The sequence below is a fragment of the Falco naumanni genome, chromosome 12 (genome assembly GCF_017639655.2).
Source record: "Falco naumanni isolate bFalNau1 chromosome 12, bFalNau1.pat, whole genome shotgun sequence".
Classification (NCBI taxonomy): domain Eukaryota; kingdom Metazoa; phylum Chordata; class Aves; order Falconiformes; family Falconidae; genus Falco; species Falco naumanni.
In genome coordinates, this window is record NC_054065.1 from 1,538,507 (window position 1) to 1,561,828 (window position 23,322).

Here is a 23,322-nt window from a genome sequence, read left to right on the forward strand (position 1 = left end):
CAGGGGAGCGAGCGGAGCCCACCTGGCCCAAGGCGGGGTCTTTTAGCCCCCAGCCACGCCGTGAAGGGGTGAAGTCAGTCCTGGTCCCACGCAGCTACCGAGGGCTCAGGGAGCGCTAAAAGCCAGGTGAAGCGGCCACCCCTCGCTTCCCCCGGTGCAGCTGCAGGGGGTCCCGGGCCGGTGGCGGGGACGAGCCGGCCTGTGCCCACCGCCCCGGGGTGCCGGGGGGGGGGGGGCAGGGAGCAGAGCGGCCCCGGCCGCGGCTCGCAGGGATGCGCAGCTCTTTGTTGAGGCTGCTCTGAACTTGCAGCGCAGCGCGCTCCCCGCGGGATGCTGCGGAGCCACGGCAGCGCCGCTCGCCGGGACACGGCGGGGCCGGGCCGCGCCTGCAGCTGCGGGGGAACGCGGCAGAGCAACGAGCCCGGAGGGCACCGGGCCCGAGGTGGCCCCCCCGGTTTGCCCACCTGTTTGCCGAGGCAGGGCCGGGCGGGCACGCGGAGAGGAGAGAAGAGGAGAGGGACACCCCCCCCCCCCGCCCCGAGCCCCCCCCAGGGCCCCGGCCCCGCTCACCTGGGGCGCCGGCGCAGCCGGGAGCAGCAGCAGCAGCAGCGGCGGCAGAAGCAGCGGGAGGCGGCCCCGCGCCCCCGGCATGGTCCGCTCCGGTCCGCGCCGCTCCGCCGGGCGAGGGCTCGGCTCTCCGGGCGCCCGCGGCCGCTTCTCCCCGCCCCGGCGAGCCCGCCCGCGCCGCCCCCCGCCCCACGCGTGGCCACGCTCCCCCGTGGAGCCGGACGCCCCCCCCCCCCCCGACGGGAGGACGGCGCTTCCCCGCCCCGGCTCTGCCCCCGCCCCGCCGACCCCCCGCGTGTCCCCGGCACCCCCGTCAGCCGCCTGCCCAGCCCCGCCGAGCGGGCGCTCCGTACCCCGCCGCGGTGCCCCCCCGGGGCGGGACACCCCCACATCCTTCCCAGCCCCAGCACCCCGCAACGCGGCACGCCCTGCTCCAGCCCGGTACCCCCCAGTCCAGCGTCCCCTTCCCAGCTCCTGCACCCCCTTTCCCCAGCCCCAGCGCCCCCGCGCAGGAGCGGCCAGAGGCGGCCGGGCGGTGCGCGGGGTCCCGGCTCCATCTGCCGGGCACGGCGCGGTGGCCGCTGGCTGCAGAGCAGCCCCTGCTGTGGAACGGGCAGCAGCACCCCCCTCCCCACAAATGGGGAAGGGGCAGCGGGAAAAGGCCCCGGCGCGGAAGCAGCCCCTGCCCGCCCGGGACCCCCTCCCAGACTCCCGTTTCCCGTTTGGGCCGGGACAGACGGCAGCCTGCCGTGCGGGACGGGGAGCGGCGAAGCTCCTGCTGGTGCGGCTGAGGCTCTGCTCCCGCTTTTCCATCGGGATGTCTCGAAGCGTGAAACCCCGCAGCGGGCAGCGCAGGAGGAGCCCAGACCATCCGCAGGGCTGCCCGTCGCAAAACCCACAACAAACGACGAAAAAAGGAAAAAACCCAATAGTGCCGCGCGCGGCTAGCTGGCTGCACCCTCGCCCTTCAGTGCTGGGTGGGGGGAAGCCAACCCCAGCATGGGGATGCTCGTTGGGGACCACCGTGCGCCCTTGCACCTCAGCACCAGCCACCTCAGCCATGCTCTCTTACCCCCGGGGGGGGCAGGGGCTGCCCGTTACCAGGGAGCCACGGGGGGCTCAGGTACCAAAGCCTCCCGATACAAGAAAAAGTTACAGCACTTAATTACAAACCCTCCGTGACCTCAGCCCAGGCAAGAGTACCTGGTCGGGGCTGACTCTGCCATGAAAATCATGCAGGAAGAAATAAACCAGACTATTTTATTAAAATATACCCTCACTGTCCTTTTCTCGGAGGCCGTTTACACCCCGCTCTGTCCAGGCTCCCCCTTTCACAGCAGCACTCCGGAGTCCCCAGCACAGCTCCCGGCACACGGCAGCCCCGGCGTGAGCGAACCGCCAGCGGGCAAGGTGCTGGCCTGGCTCCATGCCGGACCCTCGCCGGCCGCCGCAGTGGGCAGCAACGGGACGTAGGCCTCCTCCGTGGGGCCACCAAGCTGCTCCTCCAGGACGTACCTTGTCCCCCATGGTTCATTGTGGTGGACGTCCACGGCCACCAGCGCCGCCTCTGCTTGGGGGGAGCAGGGCTCGGTAATGTCCCCAGGGTCCACATCAGAGTCCGCTTGGGGGAAGCCCGAATCCTGGGTGGAGTCTGGGCTCTCATCGGGCAGGCTGGTGTTGATGTAGATGACATCCCCAGATCCTCTGACGGTGGGCAGGTTTTCCAGCAGCTTCTCCAGATGGACCTTCAGCTGTGAGAATGTCGGGCGGGCGGCAGGGTCGGCTCTCCAGCACGCAGACATTATTTCATACCTGGAAATTGGGAGAAGAGCGTGGTTATCACGGGGGATGTAGCCAGGTACTGGGCAAGGGGATGTACGGGGGCTAATTCCCCACTTCTCTCTAAACTGGGCAAGCCCTGAGCTGCTTTGCATTAAAACAAAGCAAACCCAACTCCCTCTGCTCGGGCTGTTTGCCTGACAAAAGGGATTTATCAGCCCAAGCTGCTGTCAGGAGTCTCTTCTAGTGCCCGGCACTCGCTGAGGTTCAGGCAGACGCAGCCAGCTGCAGCCCTGTGATCTGCTCCCCAGGAACATCCCAGTTCTGCTCCCAGGACACAGAGTCCTTCTTCCATCCCTCCCACAGGTGCCCATTCCCAGGCTGGATGTCAGGGCACACTGTAAGCGCATGGGCGCTGGGCATGCACTGCCTCCCCTGCCCTCTGGCGAGCTGGATCTGATACAAGGCTGCTTTCCCACTTCCTTCGGGGACAAGCGTTGGAGAGGGGCCTCTTAGGAAACGTTGTGCAAGTCTGAGCAGCTTTGCTAGGTTAACTGTTTTGTATTTGCAGCTCTTAGCCATGGAGGGGGTTTAAATGTTCTCAGCTGTAATGGCACCAGAGAAAAACTCGGGAGAAAAACCTTTGCTGAGCTTATCAGCAACGCAACATTTTGAGGTTTTCACGTTTTCCCTTTCCAGATTCATAGGTTGTAGGTGCTGATGGGCTTTCTCTGATTAACTAGAGGGAGTTTTGTGGGGCAGAGGAGAGCAAAGCCAGCCAAGACCTGCTGCCCAAAACTATCTTAAAATAAATAAATAAAATACTAAAAAGCCCGATTCCTCCGCCACAAACTGCTGAGGGCACTGCTCCTGTCCTTGCAGGGATGTGACCTCAGCACTTCCCACAGGCCCCACGCCACTGGGCGTCCACCCTCTGTGACAGCCCCACAAACACATCGCTTTCTCTCAGGATAGATATTTGTTGGGATTTCTGTGTGCCTGTTTGCCTGGAGTTAAGATGCTTCTTCCTCCCTGGGTGATAGGCTGCTCTGCTCTGGCATCTGCCTTTCACCAGGCACGTCAAAACTCGGGAGATCAACACAAGCAGTAAGGGTTTTGAAGTTTTTGTTTCTGTGGTACTTTCATTTAGAATTTGATCCACACCATTCTGGCTAGCTTTTGAGAGCTAACCTGCACGTGCATTCTTCTAAGCTCTCTACCTCTCAACCCCACAAGGAAGAACAGGTTAAATCCTTGCCAATTAAAAAAAAAAAAAAAATCCAGTCTTTAATAACTGTTGTTCCTGGGGACTGTGGAAGAAATGGAGGGGGTGAGGCAGAAGGTGACCCCCTCCCTGGTACAAACTCGTCTTACTCCACTTGGAAAGGCAGGTCTGCAGCAGGTGGGAGCATGGGCATGCTGGAACGGTCTTTAATTGCACTGTGATGCACGGTTTTGCAGGCTTTTGGCCACATGCAGTGCCAAGCCACAAATCCACAGCACAAGCAGTTGTGTCCTTAAAGAAAGGACATCAGCAACTGAGAGCCACAAAGCACAAAGAGCAGAACAACCTCAGCCAAGGGCAAGTGATGCACAGGTCACCTGCAGGCAGACAGAGAGCCAATGGGCTGCGCTACAGCCCACAAACAGGGTTACAACACTCACAGCTCATCCAAGCAGTTCTCAGGCTTTTTCAGGCGCTGCCCGTGGAAGAGGTACTCGTAGATCTCGTGGTTCTGCACTCCTGGGTAGGGCGTCATCCCTCGGGTCACTATCTCCCACATGGTAACACCAAATGCCCACTGCAAGGACAAAGGGAAAACAGGCTGAAAGGACATTTCCAGGGGGAATGAATGAATCTTTTCATGGGGAAAGGTCACTGCCCAGCGTCCACTGGGCATTCGCACAATGCTAAGAGTTGTCGCTCCAGTCCTGCCCTCCCCAAAATTGGAAATAATAAGCAATGCCACAGAAGAGGCAAGCAGCCCACTCAATAAACCTATTCCAGGAGGCTGAGCGGGCAGCGAAAGGTCAGCACGTCCTATTACCAACAGCTCCTCTGGCTGTGCACTTCCAGGATACAAGAACAACCTTAACGAAGAGCGGCAAGGGTGGATGACAACCCAGGGATCAGTCCCCAGCTCTCACCTCCTGCCACCTGACTGCCCAGCCACAGGCACCTACCACATCGCTCTTGGTGGTGTAGACGCGGTCGGCCAGGGACTCAATGGCAATCCACTTCACTGGCATTTTTGCTATTCGGCCCTGACGGTAGTAATCACCGCTGTAAATCTTCTTTGACAAACCAAAGTCTGCCACGCATACTGTCATGTCGTCCCGTAACCTGTCAGGCAGAAACAGGGATGGCAAGACAGAAGAGTTTGAGGTGCCCAATTCTGAAGCAGAAACGTGAGGCTAAGCTCTTTTCCCATGTCTCCCAAAACCGAGGGAGACTTTACTGAAGGAAGCCAGGTTGTGCTGTAAAACCACAGGGCTTCCACTATTGTTTGTTTATCCAGGAAGAAGCGGAGGAAAACAAACTCACATGCAGTTTCGAGCCGCCAAATCCCTGTGGAGAAAGTGCCGACTGCTCAGATACTCCATCCCCAGGGCGATATCGACCATGAACTTCACCAGTGTCTGCAGGGGCACAAACTGGGAAGGGAAGGTGCAGGTTAGGCAGTGCAAGCCCTTTGGGAAGCACATGTGGTTTGATCTGTAAGGCCTCCCTGTCCAGGGCCACTGGCTGCCTTCAGAACACATATTTTTGGCTAGAAAACAGCTCTGCAGAAAAGGACCCTGGTGTAGAGCAAGTTGGCCGCGGTTCAGCAGTGTGCCTTTATGCCAACAATGGCCAACCTTGTAGCAGGCTGTGCTAGCGAGGTCAAGAGAAACCGTTTTCCCCCTGAATCTGGCACTGGTGAGGCCACATCTGGATGCTGCGTCCCATTTGGGGATCCTCAGCAGGAGAAAGCCATGTTGGAGCAAGCCCACAGGAGACTACTAAGATGGGGCTGGAGGAGATCATGTACAAGAAGGATTTGAGACAGTTGGGCTTGTTCAGCCTGAAGAAGGGAAGGTGAGAATCCCACAGGCTCTTGTGGAGCTGGAACCCACTGCTGCCACCCGACAAAGGCAGGAAGCAGGACTACAACCAAGTACTCCAACATTCTCAAAAAACCAAAGGCAAATTTCCCAAAAGAGGCACAGTACCACCTTGCTCCTTGCAGAGATGGGGCCCTCTGCTTCCCGTGCTCGTTACCTGGGGGGCCATCTCCAGCCGTGAGCGAAGCAGGAAGCTGTGCAAGTCACCGTATTTCATGAATGGGAGAATCACCATGGGCTTGGGGACCTGCTGGGAGCTCAGCTCGATGCACACACCTGGAAAACACACATAAGTCGCACAGGCCCATGGGCAAAGGCACCATACTGCCCCACAGACATTTGTGTGGGATCCCAGCACTCCCCAGCCCAAATCCCAGCTGGAGGGTGGGAAGTGAAGCCCATACCTAGGAGCTTGATGACATTTGGATGGTCGAAGTCCTTCATACACGCTGCTTCGCTGAGGAACTCTTCTATCTCCCTCTGGGAAAAGTTATCCACTGGGAAGCAGAGAAAAAGGAGGAGGTTTAAAATTCCCAAGAGCTTTAACACTCCGAATCACTGCTGCCATCTCCCTTCACAACACAGCTCCTGTGTGGATGAGGGGGAAGGGACCACCGGGATGTCTCTGCCATCCTTGGCCATCTGATGTGAGTGCTGCTTCCTGACTGGCAGCAGGAGCTGTGGCAGAGAGGCCAGCATCCCCACAAAATGGTGCCAGAGAGAGCACCTGACATGGGTAGCAGGAACGCTGGCACCCACTGAGACAAACAACATTAAGTTCTGCAAGGCCAGGGTGATGACTTACGTTTCATGGTCTTCACAGCCACCTTCTGCGGGGTGCCCTCGGGCTGGCTGAGATGCCCCTCCATCACGGACCCGAACTCCCCTGCACCACGGGAAAGCAGCAAGCACTTTATCCACAGCCAGAAGCACCACCTTTTAGGACACCACTATGTCCCTGAAGATCTGAAATGCTCTAAGATGTAGACCTCGTCCCTAAAAGGCTATGAGGGAGGCTTCTGTCTCAGCGGCAGAAGGAGGAAATGAACCCAGGGGTCCTGGCACTCAGTCATCTTGGCCCACCATCTCCCACACATCCCCTGGGCTTGGAGCTTGGGGATGGTGTATGCAACAGTGGCAGACCCTGCCCCATATGCCCATCCCCAGCTCTCCAGCCTCAGCACTCACCCTCTCCCAGGACCTTCCCCAGGCTGAGGGCATTCCTGTCCACAACAACATCCTGCAGCTTCTGCTGGAGCTCACTGCTGACACCCAGGCTGCCCACTGCGGGAGATGGGAATAGAAGTTCAGGTCACCTCCAACCTGCAGACATATTGCTGCTGCCATATCCCCATCAACCTCCCTGCAGAGGGATAAAAAAAAAAATACTTACGCGTAAGTTCAATGGCTCTCCGGCAGTAGGACTTCTTGGCCGTGTAGTTCACTGCCAGCTCCGAGTTGTTCCTGCTGAAAGCATTCCTGGTGGGACAGAAACACACCCCGCTGGGCCACATGCGGCTGCTTCAACTCCAATGAAGGAACCGCCGCTGCAGCAACCACAGCACTACCAGGGGTATCGGCAGTAAAGGAGGAAATGCACATTTTTCACATCCCTCTTACTGGATCAGTGCCATTGTTTACAATGTCTGAGCAAAACAGTCACTTGATAAACAAGGCTGACCTGTCAAGGAGTGAGTCACAGAGGCTTTTTGGGGAGGAAATGGAATACTCATTTCCTCCTCAGAGAGCAGCCTGTGCCGGTAGGAATACGGTGCCCAGATCTACCACATCCTAAATTGATCTCTTCCCCTGCCCAATGCACAACTCCAGCCTGCCAGCGCTCTTTGTTAGCATGTGCAATCCTCATCCATTAGCCAAAAAGAAACCAAAGGGAGCGTCACACCATGGCCCCAGAATGGTGGTGATGGGCATGCTGCTGGGAGATGCTGTGCAGCCCCTCTAGTATAGGGCTGTGCAGAGGTCCAGCTCCAGGAAACAAAACCACAGAGGATGCTCAAGAGGTCCCAGGTAGCTAGCATCAAAAGGAAAGAGCGACAACGCTACACCACTCAGGAAAGGGGTCCTTAGATACTACCAGTTTCCAAACTGGGATGGGGGTAATGCTATGGGAGATCAGAGCGGGTGGGATTCCTTCACTAGCTCAATAAACTCCCTTACTGAAATGATGCTCCTCCAAAGGAGTTAATTATATCACATTTCCAGTTTCACAGCAGACACCCAAACGATAGCGCTTGTAAGAAAAGCTGCTGGCACCACAGTTGTTTAAAAAAACCAGCAGCATGGGGCAGTTAAATGCCACTTAGAAAGTCACAAGCGTGAGTGAGTAGCATCGGCTTATTGTAAAAGAAAACAGCCCTTTGTCCACATTATTAAAACACCACTTATGCAGTCCAGTGGCAGACTCTCTGCCTGGCAGGACTGGTGCCACGCTTAGCCATCGTACCAAGACAAATGCGGCATGTGACAAGGCAGGAGGGGTTTCTCTAGGCCAGAGGATGCAGGATATTATACATCTCTGGTCTCTCAACTCTGTGTCAAAACGCTGAAGCCACCCTCACATACCAAGCTGCGCAAGTTTACTTCCCTTTAAAAACAGGACTAGTGAGCAAAAGGTGAACTGCTGGGCTAAGGAACGGAGGGGAAGTACCACCACGGCAGTAAAAATACACTTAGTCCCTCATCACAGGCATAAAAAAATGCCATTTGTGGCAACAACATCAGTACTGGAGACAGAAACCTTGTCCCCCAGTCCAACACGGGCTGCTGGCCTCTCGCCCTGCCTGCCTGTGTCCCACATGCCTGTGACCTGCCCAGCTCAGGGCACCTCTGCGAGCTGTTTTCCCTTCAGCTTACCCGTATTTTGTTTCCACGCATCTTTTCTGGATGACCACGGACAAGCAGAGGATCAGCCCAACGGCAATCGTCCCACAGATAAAGCCCAGGGCTACAATAAAGGAGTCTGCGTTTCCGGAGGCTGGAGTCGAAGAGGGAGCTGAGGTTATTAATCCTAAGAAAATATCCCATTAATGGAGCTGGTGAAAGAGTCAGCCTGCAGCACCCGGGGATTGGGGAGGATTTCCCAAGGGCTGAAACCAAACCCAGTAAAGCCCCAAGGATCACACGGGAGAAGAGGGCATGAGGACCAAGGCTGCATGTGGAGAGCAAGTCTCTCCTGGCTACCAAAGCACACTGAAGGTCCCAGATTCTTGGCCAATAGCCCGTCTGACGGGGAAAGCGTCTGAAGGAGGATGGCAGGATGCCAAATGGTCTTGGCCGGGCAAGGAGAGCATGCCCTGTGTGCTTCCTCACAATCTCCCCCCGCTCCTCACCGCTGTCAGGGATGAAGACCTCCACTGGGCTGCTGAAGGGTCCCACTCCCCCTTTGGTGACGGCAGCCACACGGATGGAGCAGGTGGCGTTAGTGGCCACCACAGGCAGGATGGCCACGCTAGCATTCTGCCAGGCTTCAGCGGAGACGTTCTGCTGAAGAGAGGAAGGGAAGAAAAGCCTGGGCTGGGGGAGACAGCAGCCCATCCCTACAGCAGGAGGGAAACCTAGAGATTTATTGAGAATTGTCCCCTTGACAAACTTCATCACTGCTTTGCTTTCACAAGCCCAGAGGAAATGCAAGCGATTTACAGAGAATAACAGCCCTGCCTGCAAGAGCCGGATGGGATCTGGAAAGGGGCTGAGCAGCATTTCCCATTCAAACCCTTTGCTTGTCAACAGCAGCGAGACCAGCAGCCTGAGCCAGAAAAGAGGCAGGAAAGCTATCGCGCAAGGAAGGGGGAAGGCATTTCACGCACTGGTGGTAACATGGATTTTGACCCCCAGCCCTCATTGCAGTCAGCTTGGCCAGCAGAGGCTCGCACCCCTCTTTGCTGCCAGCCAGGGATGCCCGTGGCTCCTTGGCACCTGCAGAGCCTTGGTGCGCACCACCGCCGCTCCTCCACAGAGCACCTCTGACCGCTTTCAGCCACAGCGCTCCTGGTTTGATTGTTCAAGTGCCCTGCCACAGAAAGTAGATCTTAGGGCAGATATTTTCTGACTGTGGTTTTTGTGCCTAGCTAATAATATTTTCAGTCTTAAGAGTGTGTTTCCTTGCCTGGTAACATGGCAGGAGGCAATGTGCCCCACGGCACAGACCTTTTTCCTTGGTAAAAATACAAGTGAGTCTTTTCCCTGCAATTCCCTGGTGTTTCCTGGTCTTCAGCTAAGAAAGTTCTGCTGCTGCTCTCCGCTGATCCCCAGGTGCAAACCAGCTGCCCAGCAGTGTCCAGAACATCTGGCAGGCTGCTGCAGACTGTGGAGCCTGGCTCCTTATCCTGGCTGAACATCACGCAGCCAAGCAAAAGCAGCAGCCAAGGGGGATCGGTGGGCAAGGAGGAGGAAATCAGAGCTGCTCAGAGTTTCTGTTTGCAGTCATAAAAAAGCCACAGAACTGGCTGTGAAACATGCCCCAGCCCTAGGAGTGTCCCTGCACCATCAGGCAGCGGCACAAGCTGACACCCACTTCTGCCTCTGCTCCTGCACCCCTGCTTTCCTCGCACCTCACGTTCATGGCATCCTTTGGCAGAAATTCACACAAGATCCTTTCCCTACCACCCCCCAGAAATGCACCGGGATTCTTTCATATCGCAGACAGCTCTGCTGTGTCATCTGAGGACAGAGCCCAGCTGATATCAAACAGACCGTGGAGAGCATGAGCACACTGGCAAAGCAGACAGCCGTTCTGGCAGGACAGAACTGCCAAAGTTAATGGTTTTTTATGAGTCTTGCAGTAGTTCATGTCCCAGTTCCGGCAGCCTTGGCTCAAACAAGAACTGCTGATTTAAGAATAAAATAAACCTTTTTTTTTTAGTTTTTAAAGTAGTTTTTAAGCTGGTTGTGGAGAAGAGGTGGCCTGCAGGTGGCCCTGCTGACACAGAAATACAGGACTCCCCTGCCTTTATCGTGCTGGGGTTGTTAAACTGATGGTTATTTTGGGGCATTTCATGTTTAGCCCGCCCAGAGCCAAAACTCAGAGACTTTATCTGAGAAATCAGAACTCCGATAGCAAGCACATTGCTTGTGTGCTTCAGACTGTCTATCCATCGGCTCAGGAGACCCTTGGAGCACGGGAGAACTGGGTACCACACCAGCCCACAGTGCTCTGCAGGAAGGTTACAGCACAGGCTCAAGCCATTCTCGTGCTCTTAATTCTGCAACAGCCCTCATAAAAAGACGTGCTGGCCCCTGTGCTCGGCTGGCTCTGACACATGTGTCTGCCTTCCATAAAATCTGGAGGCTGGTTAAACAAACCAGCAACAAACACAACTGCTTCTTTTGGTCTGCAGAGAGCCAAGGTCCCTTGCACAGCTAGCTCCCACCTGAACTCACTCCCCACTGGAGGGGGTTTCTGACCTTCCTGAAAGACAGCATTAATGAGGACAACTATTGACCAAGAATCCAAGCAGAAATTTCACCCCATAAGCATTTGACTGGGGAAATTTATTAAAAACCACCACAACAAGAAAAGACAGTCTCCCAGGGTTTAAAGGGCAAGTCCTGTTCTTTGCTTTCTGCTTGAGAGACAACAAATATGTCAGCATTTTTTTTCCACACTAGTCACAAGACCATAATAATGTTTCCCTGACTTCATTCAGTCTGGATCTATACATGCTCTTTTTCAGAGGCGCAAAAGGAGAACAGAAAATGCAGCATCCTACAAAAAACAGGGTGTGAGTCACTTTTTCCACACCGGGTTCAGGCCATCAGTGCCTTTCTGTGCTTTCAGCCTAGGACAGAGGAAGATCAAACCACAGTGCAGAGGCGACAGCTGGACACATCTGCGCTATTATCCAGAGGCTCCTCAAGCACTGGCAGAGCCTGGACGGGATGCTCTTTTGTCTGGTAGCTGAGATGAACCAGGACTGCCCGAGAGGCCTGGCTAACCTCACCCTAGCAAATTCCTGAAGGCTGCTTCCCAAATCCTTGGAAAGGCAAGCAAGGTTGTGCCAGATGACTTCATACAGTCATGGACAGGCCCCTGGCCCCAGATTGTTCCTTGAGCTATGGAACTCTGTGCCATGGGTTTACAGATGAGTTAATGCATGGAATAAATCCCACCTGACTAAGGAACAATTCAAAATCAGGGAACAAATCCTCCCTAACACCTTATGATTGACTCCATTTCTGAAAGTGCCAAGAGATGCTGCCAAACCTTGACTGCCACTCCAAAGGCCATACCAAAGATTGCCAACACCAGGAAGAGTATCTCACTTCCACTTTAGAGAACAGGAGCCATGGTAGCAAACCTCTTGTCCCCTTCATGCAGAACTGTTTATTCACAATATTAACGACGTGGGGCATTACCGTGAGTTACACAAACATGCGCAAGAAAGACCGCTTTTATCAAAGAAGCCCAGATGAAAGCAAAAGACAGCAGATAAATAGGGTCAGGAAGAACATATGGAAGCACTAAGACCAAACTGTACATTCCTGCTTGATGCCTGCTGGGATTTTTTCTACGCTTTAGCCATTCTTCCCCGTTTTCCCCAGTGACTTACCAACCCCTTGGAGTTATGCCACCTGTACCAGACGTGATAGCCCTGCAGTTCCCCATGGATCCTCCCCAGGGATGGCTTCACCCATCGGATCTCCAAGGAGGAGCTAGATTCATTGAACAACACTGTGACATTCAGTGGTGGGGTGGTTGGAGCTGCAGGAATCGAAGAGAAAGAAGGTGAGGGGATCCAGGTGGATGAGTGCAGGGACATGGTAGGCTGATGGAGAATGAGCTGTAGCTCAGCCAGAAAGCACAGGGAATTTCCTACAGCCTTTAACATTTCCAGCAGGTGACCACCTATGGGTCAATTTCCTTTCCCCGATCAACAGAGTCAAGATGTCCCAGCTCATGAGCAAACGTGACTCTGGACCAGCACCTCATCCAGAGAGACCTGCACAAAGCACAACTGTGCAACCAAGGCGGGGAAACGCTTTTCAGTCTTCACTGCTCATTTCCTACCTCCCTCGGTGGTGCTGGCTGTTATCCAGGAGCTAAATGCTGACCAGCCGACTTCATTTCTGCAGGAAACGCAGATGTTATAGTTTGCCATGGGCTCCAGCTGCTGGATGTGATACATGTGGGGAGGCACCGAGGTGTTGAAGAGCAGAAGTGAGACGTTACTTCGTGGAACAGCTTCCTTGACCTTAATTGAAAAATCAGTCCACAAACAGGGATTAGTCAGCAACAACCTGCAGGGTGAGATGGGCAGCAGGAATTTTACATCTGTAAACAGGATCCAGAGCCCTCGCTCCCTCCCTGCCTCCCATCCAAACACCAGCAGGGCTTTGTTCCTGCATGCTGGCTAGTCTCTGCCGAGCGGAAAGCTGACAGCAGGCCATTCACAGGGCCCAGGGCAAGGGCTCCAACACACACAGAGAAGAAAAAGGTGCGATGGAGACATGGCAGAGCTGTGGAAAGGAAGATGAAGGGATGATTTACTGTTTCTTGTGGTGCAGAGCAAAAGGAGCACCCATTAAAATTACCAGGCAGCAAGTCCTAAACGAACAAAAAAAAAAGTCCTTTTTCATGCAACAGATCACTAGACTACAGGACTTATCACCATCAGACGTTGCAAGACTAATCACAGACCTTGTCAGACTCCACCATTACATTTAGCAGCATGGATGAATTCAGTGTATCAAAACCAAGTCGCGCTTTTTACACAAAGAGAAATGGTGCTCTCCCCAAAGGACTGGCTGTTGAGGACCCACGTAGCTGCCAACACAGCCCTTGCAGCTCTCTGGAAAGCATCTCATTTCATGGGAAGCACCAGGAGAGTGGCCTGGGCCAGGACAGTGGGAGGAAAGAAGGAAGAGCAAGAACACCAGTGCAAGCAAGACAGTTACCTTGGAAGATAACGCACAGGACATGTTTCAGCGCGAACTTCAAGCAGAAAGTCATACAATCTTCTCAAAAGACCTCCATGCATGGTTTTGGGGTGGCAGGAGATCTGCCCTTCTGCTTAAGCAACAAGAATATGTCCCTGCCTAGCCCAGGATACTTTGGACAGTCTCAGAATCAACACCAGCAGTATCTTCCAGCCAAAATGAAAGAGAATAGCCTTCAGCCTCACAAACTTGAGAAGGTCCCCAAGCCATTGCTAGATGCTTTGAGGTAGGTGAGCAGTGATCAGATGAATGTGCAAGCCACTCCTGAAAGAGCCACTGGGACTGGCTGTTCTCCTGAGCATCAAGCTGAGCTCAGCTATCTCAATCCTCAACTTGTCTTCTGGAAAGAGCCCATCAAGTTAATGTTTGGGTTTTTTTAAGTCAGGCTTTTTGCAAACTTAAACCGTTTGAATTTGGCAGGCATGACAGCAACAGGTTCCCTTTTAAGCACCATCATCATCAGAAATGAGTCACTTGGTCGGTGGGCCATGCTACCAAAGCAAGGGGATTATCAAAGGGGACAGAAGCAAAAAGGCTTAGTCACAGCTGTGTTTTTGCCAGAAATCATGTCTTGTTTTCCAATTTGAAAGGCTATTTCCTAATGACAGACTGTGAATGTTAAGTCATAGGAAATTCCTTGGCTCTCCACCCCACTTCCCAAGCTCCAGCTGGAAGGCAGCAGCGGATGCAATGCTAATATTAGCTCTGGTACCTTTCCTCCCTGTAACTCCTTTCACTTTTAACTGGCTTCAAACATCGTCTCTCTTCACACATAATCTCAGCCAGAGTATAGATTAGGCAGTATAAGGAACACATCCACAAGAGACCAAGCCATGGGTTTGAACTGTGAGACTCAGCAAAGTCAAACAGACAGCAGGGCTGTACCCACAGACATGGCATTCTCTGACTTGGTAAGGAGACGGGCAGCTCCGCAGCTCCTTCCCAGTACCTGCAAGGAGTGGAGAGCCGACAGAAACCTCCAAGACTAAATCCCAGCGACAAGGCTGCTTGGTTGGGAATTGTTTGACCGGGAGGTAAAAGTAGGGACAAGCACGTGCCTGCCGCAACTCAAGGCTTGTAAAGTCTCCCAAAGAGCTACTTGGAGCAGTTCTACACTTCTCTCCATGAAGAGTCATGCCAACCTAACTGTCTTGCCCAAGGGGAGAGATTCTTGCGGCTCGCTTCTGCCCGCATCACAAGCATGAGCCCAGATGGGCTCTTCCAGGTAGGTGGCTTGCCTGCTCCCATCACCCCTTGTTTCTGTCCCCATTCAACCGCTCCACTCCTGGGAAAAAAGCCTGCTTCACACTCCCTGTGTCAATCTCTCTGTGGGACCCCTTCCACCAACCATCCCCCACTCCTCGCAGCTGTCAGAGCAAAGATGTGTTTTTGTGAGCTGACACCACCAAGCTTCTCTCCAGCAGCTCCTTCCAAGCCTTCTGTCCACCCTGGCGGCGCTCTGGCTGCCCCAGGTCCCAGCACCTGGGGACTGCTGGCTGCTCAACTCGGACTCCTCAACATCATGCCACCACAAATTCCACAGCCACCTGGATCGCAGAGCGTGGCTGCAACACACAAGGAGTGTGCCAGCTCCCCCTTTCAAAGCCACTGGGAAAGTCCAACTCAGCTTGCCCAAACAAATAGCCTGGTCAAATCCATGCAGTTCACGCCAAACAAACACCAATCTCCACCTGCCTCAGAGCATCCATGTGAGGGGGGTTGCAGGGGCAAGGGACGTTATGGATGCTTACCTGGATACTGCAGCTGTTCAAGGCAGAGAATGCATCAAAGCCTGGCACCCAGGATATCACGATACCGTTGGCCAGACTGTTGATGACATGCACGCTTTCAGGTGCGGATGGTATTCCTGCAGGGAAGAGCCAAGGGCAGTCAGCTGAAGGCCTAAGCACAAACATGGCCTGTCTGACTTCCCCCTGGCAGCTCCCAGGGCTCAGACTGAGGATGTGTGAACCCCAGGCACTGCTTTGGCTGCAGCACAGCAGCATCTTTGATCAGTGTACCATGGCTGCTTCAGACAGGGAACCAGAAAAAAAAAGTCATTTGCAGGACTATTTTGACCACGTTCTATATTTGTGAGCTGAAACATCACTCTGGGTTGCTTAGAGGCAACGACGTATATTGGGAAACACCTTTCCTGCATTGCCAGAGTGACTTCTATCAGGAATGTCAGGAATTTCCACCATTTCCTATGGAAAATTGTCAGCACTGCCCTGGTTTGAAGGAAGGAAAAGAGTGATACAGCCCTTCAGAAACCTGCTCCAGGGATGACAGTTCTGCTTTCAAATGTCCTTTTTGGTGCTTCCTCCCGTGGTGGCAATACTGGGATGACAGAACTGCACTGGGTGACCATGCTACTATGTGCATCCCGCCTGATTTTAAACAGAGATTTAAAATGGGGAAAAATAAGTATGACAGCCCTAAAAACATCTCCTTCAGCTTGTGCAGAATGAGTGCCTGGAAGTGTGGGATCAGGACAACTCCTGCTTGGACACATTTACTTAACAGGTAAAGTCAGCATCATGTTGTCACTTACCTTTCACGTTCACCTGCCCTGGGTTGGATGCAGTCAGCCCTTTACTGTTGTGAGCCTCACAGCTGAACAGTGCTGTTTCATTAAGACCTGCAGGGGAAAAACAAGGACTTGTTCCCTGGTCCCGTAAAAAATGCCCAAATCATAGCAATTCTCCACCTGCTGCTCACAGAAAACCCTTGCAGCTTCCTTTCTTGTACTGCTGCTTTATTTTATTCCCATCAACACAAAAGACCTTTTCTTTTGCACTCATTGCTTCCCTCTGTGGCACTTGTGTTGACTGCCTGGGGGTGACCCCCATGACCTAGCTCACCCACCTTCCACGCTGCAAGCATGTGCGTGCCATCAGTGCAAGACGTGGCGCAGTGGCAGGACTGTACATTTCTACGGCACCATTGCACAACCTCCTGAGTAAGCACTTGTTTTGCGTTCAAAAAGGGAAAGACAGAAAGCAGAAGAGCCCACCACCATGGCTTGAATCAGATGACTTATTGCTTTTCAAAGATTGCTCAAATCTCCCAGCTGATAATGGAGAACAACTGCTTTTGGGGGCCACTGGAAATACCCGAGTGTGGACAGCTGCTTGTTTCCCCAGGGGTGTTGGCATGGCCTGTGTGAGATGACCCTAGGAAACAATAGCGCTCAGGATTTTCAACTCATGCAAAGGACTTCACCAGGGGTGTAGGGCTGTCTCTTCTGGGCACATTGCTTGCTGCTGCTGCAAGGCGAAGGGCTTGCCATGGTGTGCTGGACATGCCAAGCATATGCTCATGCCAGCAGCAGTGCCCTTCAGTGCAATAGGGCTCCTGGGCCAGGAGGAGGACTGTTCAAATGACCCGACCTAGCATGTGCCAGCCGGATGCAAGAACATCCAAGAGGAATGAGTCACTTCTTCCGGCTTTCACTGCCTTTTAAAGCCTGCCTTTGGACACCAAGATGAGTACGTTACAGTCTACTAATTAGCTAGCGGCCTTCTCCTCATAAGCAAATCAAGAAATCCCTCCTCTCCTCTGCAGCAAAACCATGATGGATTTTACATTACATGAAGGACTCTTCTTCCTGTGCTCTGCCAGGCTGGCACAGAGATATGCTGCAGGGGCCAACCCAAAGTCTTCCAGAGGCATTAAAAGCGGACCCCCAATCAAGCTGTCAATTAAAAGCAGCAGTGTACTTGTTGACATGGCCACAGGCTAGAGCGAAAATCTACTTCTTGCTTAGGGAAGAGTAGTTTGAGTGTCCTGCCTTTCCCAAGGAAGAAATTTCTGGCAGTAGCCAAAGGGGGTCAGATGGGGGTTCTGCCCCCCAGATCATCCCTGGCAGAGTGGTCCCCAGGGCTGCCAAATGGTGCTGGGCAGAGCTGTGTTCCCAGCGCTGAGGACAGAACAGTAACAGGCTGGAACTTGATTTTGCAAACTGATACCTCTGTGGTACCTCTTTTGCAAAGCTGGACCCCCGTGTTCCACTGTATACAACCTGATGGCTGTATTTTATGCCAAACCTCCTGGGAAATGTACCTGTGCTGAGCTTTCCAGCAACACACAGTGTCACAGAAAAACGAAGCAGGCTGCAATGGCCTTGTGATGGCGCACAGGAACACAGCCCCTGCCTAACAGGAGTGGCAGGCCAAGGGGACAGGCTGTGAGACAGCACAAGACACCTTCCCACCCTGCCCTTCCCAGTAGCCACACAGAGGTGTCCCAGGACACTGCCAGGCTCACCTGGCACAGTCAGGACTGATGGGGAGATGTGGGGCTTCTCATTGACTCGGATGTTGTTGCGAAACCAGTAGATCTCCACAGGCTCCGGCGGGCCCACAGCTTGGCATGTGAGGTTGAAGGGGCTGTTTTTGGTGACGTTCAGCTTCTCAGGCTGACGAATGAAGTGCGGGAGCCCTGCACAGACACAAGCAGAGAAACAAAAGATTCAGAGAGCTTGGCAACACAGCCCTATCAACAACTCCAAACTGTCCTGCCCGGGGCTGTGCCCAGCTCCAGCAACAAGCCCCTTCCCAAGCAGGACTCCCCGTTTCTGGAGGGACAGCTCCCAGCTCATGGTCCCTGGGGCTGTCACTCAGCCAGGGCACAATGCTCCACATCTCCGGCATGTCCACCCTCGCCCTCCTCCAGCTCACCTTCCAGCTGCACCAAAATAGGATCCGACACCACCTCCATGCCAGAGATGTTGAGTTTGCAGACGTAGGAGCCATTATCTGAGCGCTGGGCAGCAAGGATACTGCCGGAGAGAACAGAGACCATGTCAAGGCTCTGGCAAGGAGCCTTGCCCCATACACAGCTCCCACAGGAGGACACAGTAACACTGCCAGCCTGGGCATGGGTTTCAGTCAGTACCAATGACCCCACAGCACCCACCAAGCAGAACCAGGCTTTGGGGGCTAGGGAGCACCTGCCCTTCCTAGTCCCAGTCTCAAGCCCTTGCTAGTTTTCTGGTCTCCCTTCTCTCCCCAAAAGCCAGCACTCAGGACATCCCTCCTCCCCATCTGCACAGGAAGGACAGCACCAGTTACCTGAAGGTGGAGGTCATCGCTACCTCCTCCTCGTCAGAGATCTCGAAGTGGCTGGTGGAGATACGGTCCAGAACATGCAGCTCCCTCCCATCTTTCCACAAGGAAATGCCCGAGGCATCTGGCCGGAGCAGCAGCTGAGGTACTTTGATAGAGCAATTAAACACGACATCCTTGTGTTCGTTAATCACAATGTGTTGCACCGTGGGGTTAAACTTAATCTGTCCTAGAGAGCTGGCTGAGGGCTCCTCTCGGGGCTTCTCTGTGCTCTGGTGAGGCCAGTGATCAACGGTGACCACACTTCGCTCAGAGCGGTGGGACTCTGCTGACAGGTACGGCCTTAGACCTGAATTTCGGTCAGCATCATCTGAAAAAAAGACCTTGGTTTTGTTACCATCAGGTAGTAAGCACCCCCCTCCAAAACCCTGCAAAGCTCCACCGCTGCCATCAATAATTAACAACCGCTCGTTTACAGATGCTCCAAAAATTCAAAATCTCTGAAAACTCTTGTAAGAGCCCCAAGGACGAAACGTGGAGCAAGACTGACTATGTACAAGCAGCACCTCCAAAAAAACTCACTTTTAAAAACAAACTGGAGCAGCTCAGAAAGTGCTGGGCTGCTTCTCTTTCATCAGGGGAGAGGCAGGAGCTATTTCTGCTGCATTGCACCCCCGGGATTGGAATATAAAAGGATCCCTGGGCAGGAGGAATTTGGGACTTCACTTCAGTAAACCCCTTTTGGGGCCTCATCTCAAGCATTTTCAGCTGGGACAGAGAAAGAGTCCCTGGCGGGGATTTCTCTGATTTTAGGCGCTTTGCTGGTGACGCTACTCCCTTCCCAGAGCAGCGTGAGCTGCTTTGGAAGAGGGAGATGCTAAATGAACCACAAATGATTTTGCTAAGCTAAGTGCCTCCACCGAGCTGCTTTTCTCAGGAAAGGAGCTGCAGCTGGATGAAGAAATGCCTTCACACTACGTGTAGGAGCCCACTGCTGTTTAGTGTTGTTCTCCCAGGGTCTCTTTCCAGGCATTTTTCCCAAGGGAAGGCTATTTACCAGCTCTTTCTGAGGGCTTCATGCCCCCCACCTACAAATTGCTGAACATACCCAGTCCTGCAACGGCATACTCCCCCTCCCTCCCAGCACTTCCCACCCCAGCCACAAACAAGATAAAGAGCAGCTCCATATAAAGCAATCCCCCCCCCCCCCCCGAAAAACTGTATATTTTTTAAGATATAAGGTCTAGAAAATACACCATAGGTAGATGCTTCTACTAGAGTGTTTCCAAGCTTTCTGAGGTTTTCACAGGCATACAGAAATCCAAAGCAGAGTGGTAAATCTCCCTTGCTGCTTTCAGCAAGCAACGGCATTGTGCCAGACAGGAATTTCAACTAAATTCATTTGTCTCTTTCAAAAAGAAAACAATACTTATTCACAGTTTAAAAGATCATACCACAGGTTGAAAGCACAACCTTTTTATTTCACTGGAGTTCAGCTGAGTTTGTTTTGAGGCAGGTCTTAGTCCTCAAACAACAAGTTTTTAAAGCTACGTCATCACTATTGTGAGTAATGGGGCATGAGCCTAGTGTGCCTTCTCAAGAGCCAAGAAACACAAACTAATTTTCAGGCTGGATATAGTTCTTTGCTAAATTGCTCACTATTTTTAACTCTTGAGAAATGCTACTTCTAGACAGAAATTTGAGAGGGGTTTTTAAGTTCTGCCGGGTCTGTTGGTGGAGAGGAAAGTGCAAGGCTCTCCCTGGCTCTCTCACAAAACAATGAGTTTCCCTTTCCGAAAAAAAAAAAAAAAAAAAAAGACCCTAAGCTTTTCTAACCTGCTTCCTAAGCTTTACCATCCCAACACAAACAAAGCCCATGTGACTGCTGCAAAATGCAGCCAGCTGCCATTTACTTGCAGGCTGGGTCACCAGCTCTCGAACAGCCAGACAGCTCCAAAAAGATTTGCCAAATGCAGACAAGCGAGCGACCCCAAATTCCCTTCCCTCCCCTGCTCTTTCCGGAGGTTACCCTGGCTGGAGCCACCCGCTGCCTGGCACAATCCAACCTCAAACAGCTGTTTTCATGCTCCATTTTGAAGTTTTCCAGCTCTGGCTGGAGCAGCAACTCCGGCAGGGACCCCTAGCTGAAGAGGACATGGACGCATGCTGGCCGTCCCTGCCCTTGGCAGGCGCTCTGCCTGCTCTGGGATGATTTCTGCTCCCCCAGGCTGCTTCAAGTTTAAAGGCAATGAGGATCTTAGCCTCGTTTTCTACACTGATTAAGTGGAAAGAGGTGTTTGCTGGCTCAGGAACGAAATACTTTCCCCTCTGACTCATGTGACAACAGGAATTTCTCATGTCTAGTGCTGCCTTTGGGTACCCCTTCCATCCCCAGCTGTCTGGTATGCAGACACCTTCACAGCATCTTCAAAAGGGATTTACCCTGCGTGGCAGGACACCCCCTGCCTGTGTTCAGAGTGATTTTCTTAGGCTGGCTTTAAAAGCCCCCCCTAGAGCCGAGGAGCTGAAAGCTGGCATGCCTGCGTGGGTGCCTGCCACCCTGGAGCAGCTCTGCTCGCTTACCGCAGCTTGGCCAGAGGGAAAAGCTGGCATGGAAATAAATCCATTTGCAAGTACAGCGCTGCTCTCTTGAAACACCTGGGACCACAGCAAAACTAAAGAGCTAGCAAAGACAGATCTTTTGTGCAGCCTGGCCAGTCCCGCATGCCCTTCTCCATTACTAGCCTGGAGAATGGAGTTTTAATGAGAAAATCTGCCTGCTATTAGAGGCAAGGTACTCTATTACAGGTGAAAAACAAAAAGCAGGGAGTTGTACACCCCACGACTGAAATACCAAGTTGTTCTGCTGCAGTCACAGTAAGGAAGGTATCAGAAAGCACCCGGGTCTGCCAAAAAGCTCCCTACATCCTTAGCCTTGGATTTCCCATTACTGGAAATGGTTCACCTGCTGACAACAGCTTTCTGTCCAGGCACTTGTTGAATGTCTCTTTGTACCTGGATAGGGCAGGAGGAATGAAGAGCCCCAGCCTGCAGGGTTTCCAACCTCCCCATCCCCTGGGAGCTGTCAGCAGAAGTGAATTTCCCGCTGGGTAACACCTGACTTCCAAAGAGACTCTCGGAGTTCAAACACCTTTATTTATAAAGCCAGGCCAGGATTCCCGGTTAAACTTACAGTGAGTTGCCCTCCCTGCAGATTCCTGCTGTTGGAATCAAGACTTTTAACTCCACCCTGGCCAAAGCAAACACTTGCATTCCTGCCTTCTTTGCTAAATACTATCTGCACACCGACTCAGAGACCCCCCAGCATCACTGAGCAGAGGCGATAGACTCCCAGGAGCTCACAGCCCACGACCAAACGTCAGGATGACGGCACAGTTTAAGGCCAAAAACTACGTTTGTCTCTTTGCATTTCTTTTTGCAGGTAACTAAGCACGTGGAGCTGAAAAGCCAGCAGACTGACAGCACCGCAAAGTGTGCCCCTGTGCCACAAACCGCAGTGTTTCCCCGTGTTTTTTTCCCAGTACCGGCACCCAGCTGGCTCACGGCTAACGGGATAAATCCCAGTCCCACTCATCTATCGCAGCGTTCGGTCCCTGCCCGTGGCGCTGTCCCCAGCACGCAGCGGCACCTCACCCGGCAAAGTGCCGGGACAGGACCACGCTGCGTGTGCCCCAGGCCAGCAAACGCGCTCCCGCTGGGGCTGGCAGAGCCGTGCTGCCCCAGGACCCCGCAACGGCACCCCGTGCTGAGCTTCCCCCAGGAATGCAGCCTCGGCAGGGCTGCGGGGGTGACCAGGGCGCCCGTGCAAACCCCCGGCCGCTGGCCGGGTGAAACGAAGCAGCATCTGCCGGTCAAACGCTCCCCATGACACCCCTCGCCAGACCCCCGGGCGCCTCCAACGGCACCCGAGCAGCCCATCCCCCAGCCCCGCCGCCCCGGACTCACCGGCCCCGCCGCGGGGAGGGCGCAGGGCCGCCAGCAGCGCCCAGAGCAGCGCCCAGCACCCGCCGCCCATCGCCCTGCACCGCTCCGCTCCGCCGCGCCACGCCGCCGCCAGCGCGCTGCCACTCCGCCCCGCCCCGCCCCGGGGTGCCCCGGCACCGCCCACACCGGGCGGCCCCGCCCACACCGGGGCCCCGGGGCGGGGCCGGGGCAGCCGCGGGGCTCGTGGTCCGGCGTCGCTGCCGCCCCACAGGCACCGGCTGGGGGGCCCGTGCGCGGGGCTCGGCTGGCGGCTGCCGCTCCCCGGCTGCGGGCTGGTGGCCAGCTTGCCCTGCGCGGCGCTCGGCCCCGCGGGTGCGCACGGGGAGCCCGGGGCACCGCGGCCCACGGGAGGGCCCGGCTCCGGCCGCCCCTCTCCGCACAGCCCGCCGTGCCGCTCAGCGCCACCGAACCTGGTATCGGTCTCAGAACGCAGGTTCTTGCCCCGCCGGGTTTCTTTTCTCCGAGTTTAAAGGTCCAGGTGCAGCCCGCCGGCCCCCTGCAGGCTAGGGAGGGGATGGGGCCGAGCTCGGGCCCTTTGCCTGGACCAGAACAGCGGGACGATGGGGGGACAGAGCCAAACCAGAGCCACAAGGAGAAAAGGAGGAAGACCCAAGTGAAACAACACAAAGCGTTCAACATCTAGGACTGAAACAGAGCACTTCTCCTGATGGCACGGGAAAGAAACGAGGGAGTTTCTGGGTATTCAGAACCTGACACGAACACTGGCTGTGCTCAAAGGGGGTTTAGACCAAGCTGTATTGAGACCATCAGCATTTCCCCCACCACAAATGGGAAGTGACTGGGATCTGGGGAACTGGCAGCCTGACTTGATGTGACTCAG

General features: G+C 54.2%; 1 protein-coding gene across 4 annotated transcripts; it reads right to left on the minus strand.

Moving 5' to 3' along the window:
* Nucleotides 1-1,813: 1,813 nt before the first annotated feature.
* On the minus strand, nt 1,814-23,322 carry MERTK (MER proto-oncogene, tyrosine kinase). Of its 4 annotated transcripts, none has more exons than XM_040612139.1 (19): nt 22,892-23,322; nt 18,483-18,846; nt 18,090-18,190; nt 17,677-17,850; nt 15,962-16,048; nt 15,159-15,274; nt 12,479-12,662; nt 12,021-12,172; nt 8,802-8,952; nt 8,326-8,479; nt 6,845-6,930; nt 6,640-6,735; nt 6,257-6,337; nt 5,856-5,948; nt 5,609-5,727; nt 4,892-5,001; nt 4,531-4,690; nt 4,012-4,148; nt 1,814-2,379 (listed from the first exon to the last, which is right to left on the minus strand). In XM_040612139.1, the coding sequence occupies exons 1-19, from the start codon at nt 23,118-23,120 to the stop codon at nt 1,899-1,901; spliced, it is 3,075 nt and encodes a 1,024-aa protein (XP_040468073.1). In that variant the 5' UTR covers nt 23,121-23,322; the 3' UTR covers nt 1,814-1,898. The 4 variants fall into 4 exon arrangements, with proteins under 4 accessions (XP_040468073.1, XP_040468074.1, XP_040468072.1 ...); XM_040612140.1 differs by having other exon boundaries at nt 8,326-8,446; nt 8,802-8,955; XM_040612138.1 differs by having other exon boundaries at nt 8,802-8,955.

Coding starts and splice junctions, on each gene's coding strand:
- MERTK (XM_040612138.1), bottom strand. CDS start 23,120: ATGTTGAACGCTTTGTGTTGTTTCACTTGGGTCTTCCTCCTTTTCTCC. Junction 18,847..22,891: donor CGTTCTGAGACCGATACCAG/GTTCGGTGGCGC, acceptor TCTTTTTTTCAG/ATGATGCTGACCGAAATTCA. Junction 15,275..15,961: donor AGGGCAGGTGAACGTGAAAG/GTAAGTGACAAC, acceptor TCTTCCCTGCAG/GAATACCATCCGCACCTGAA.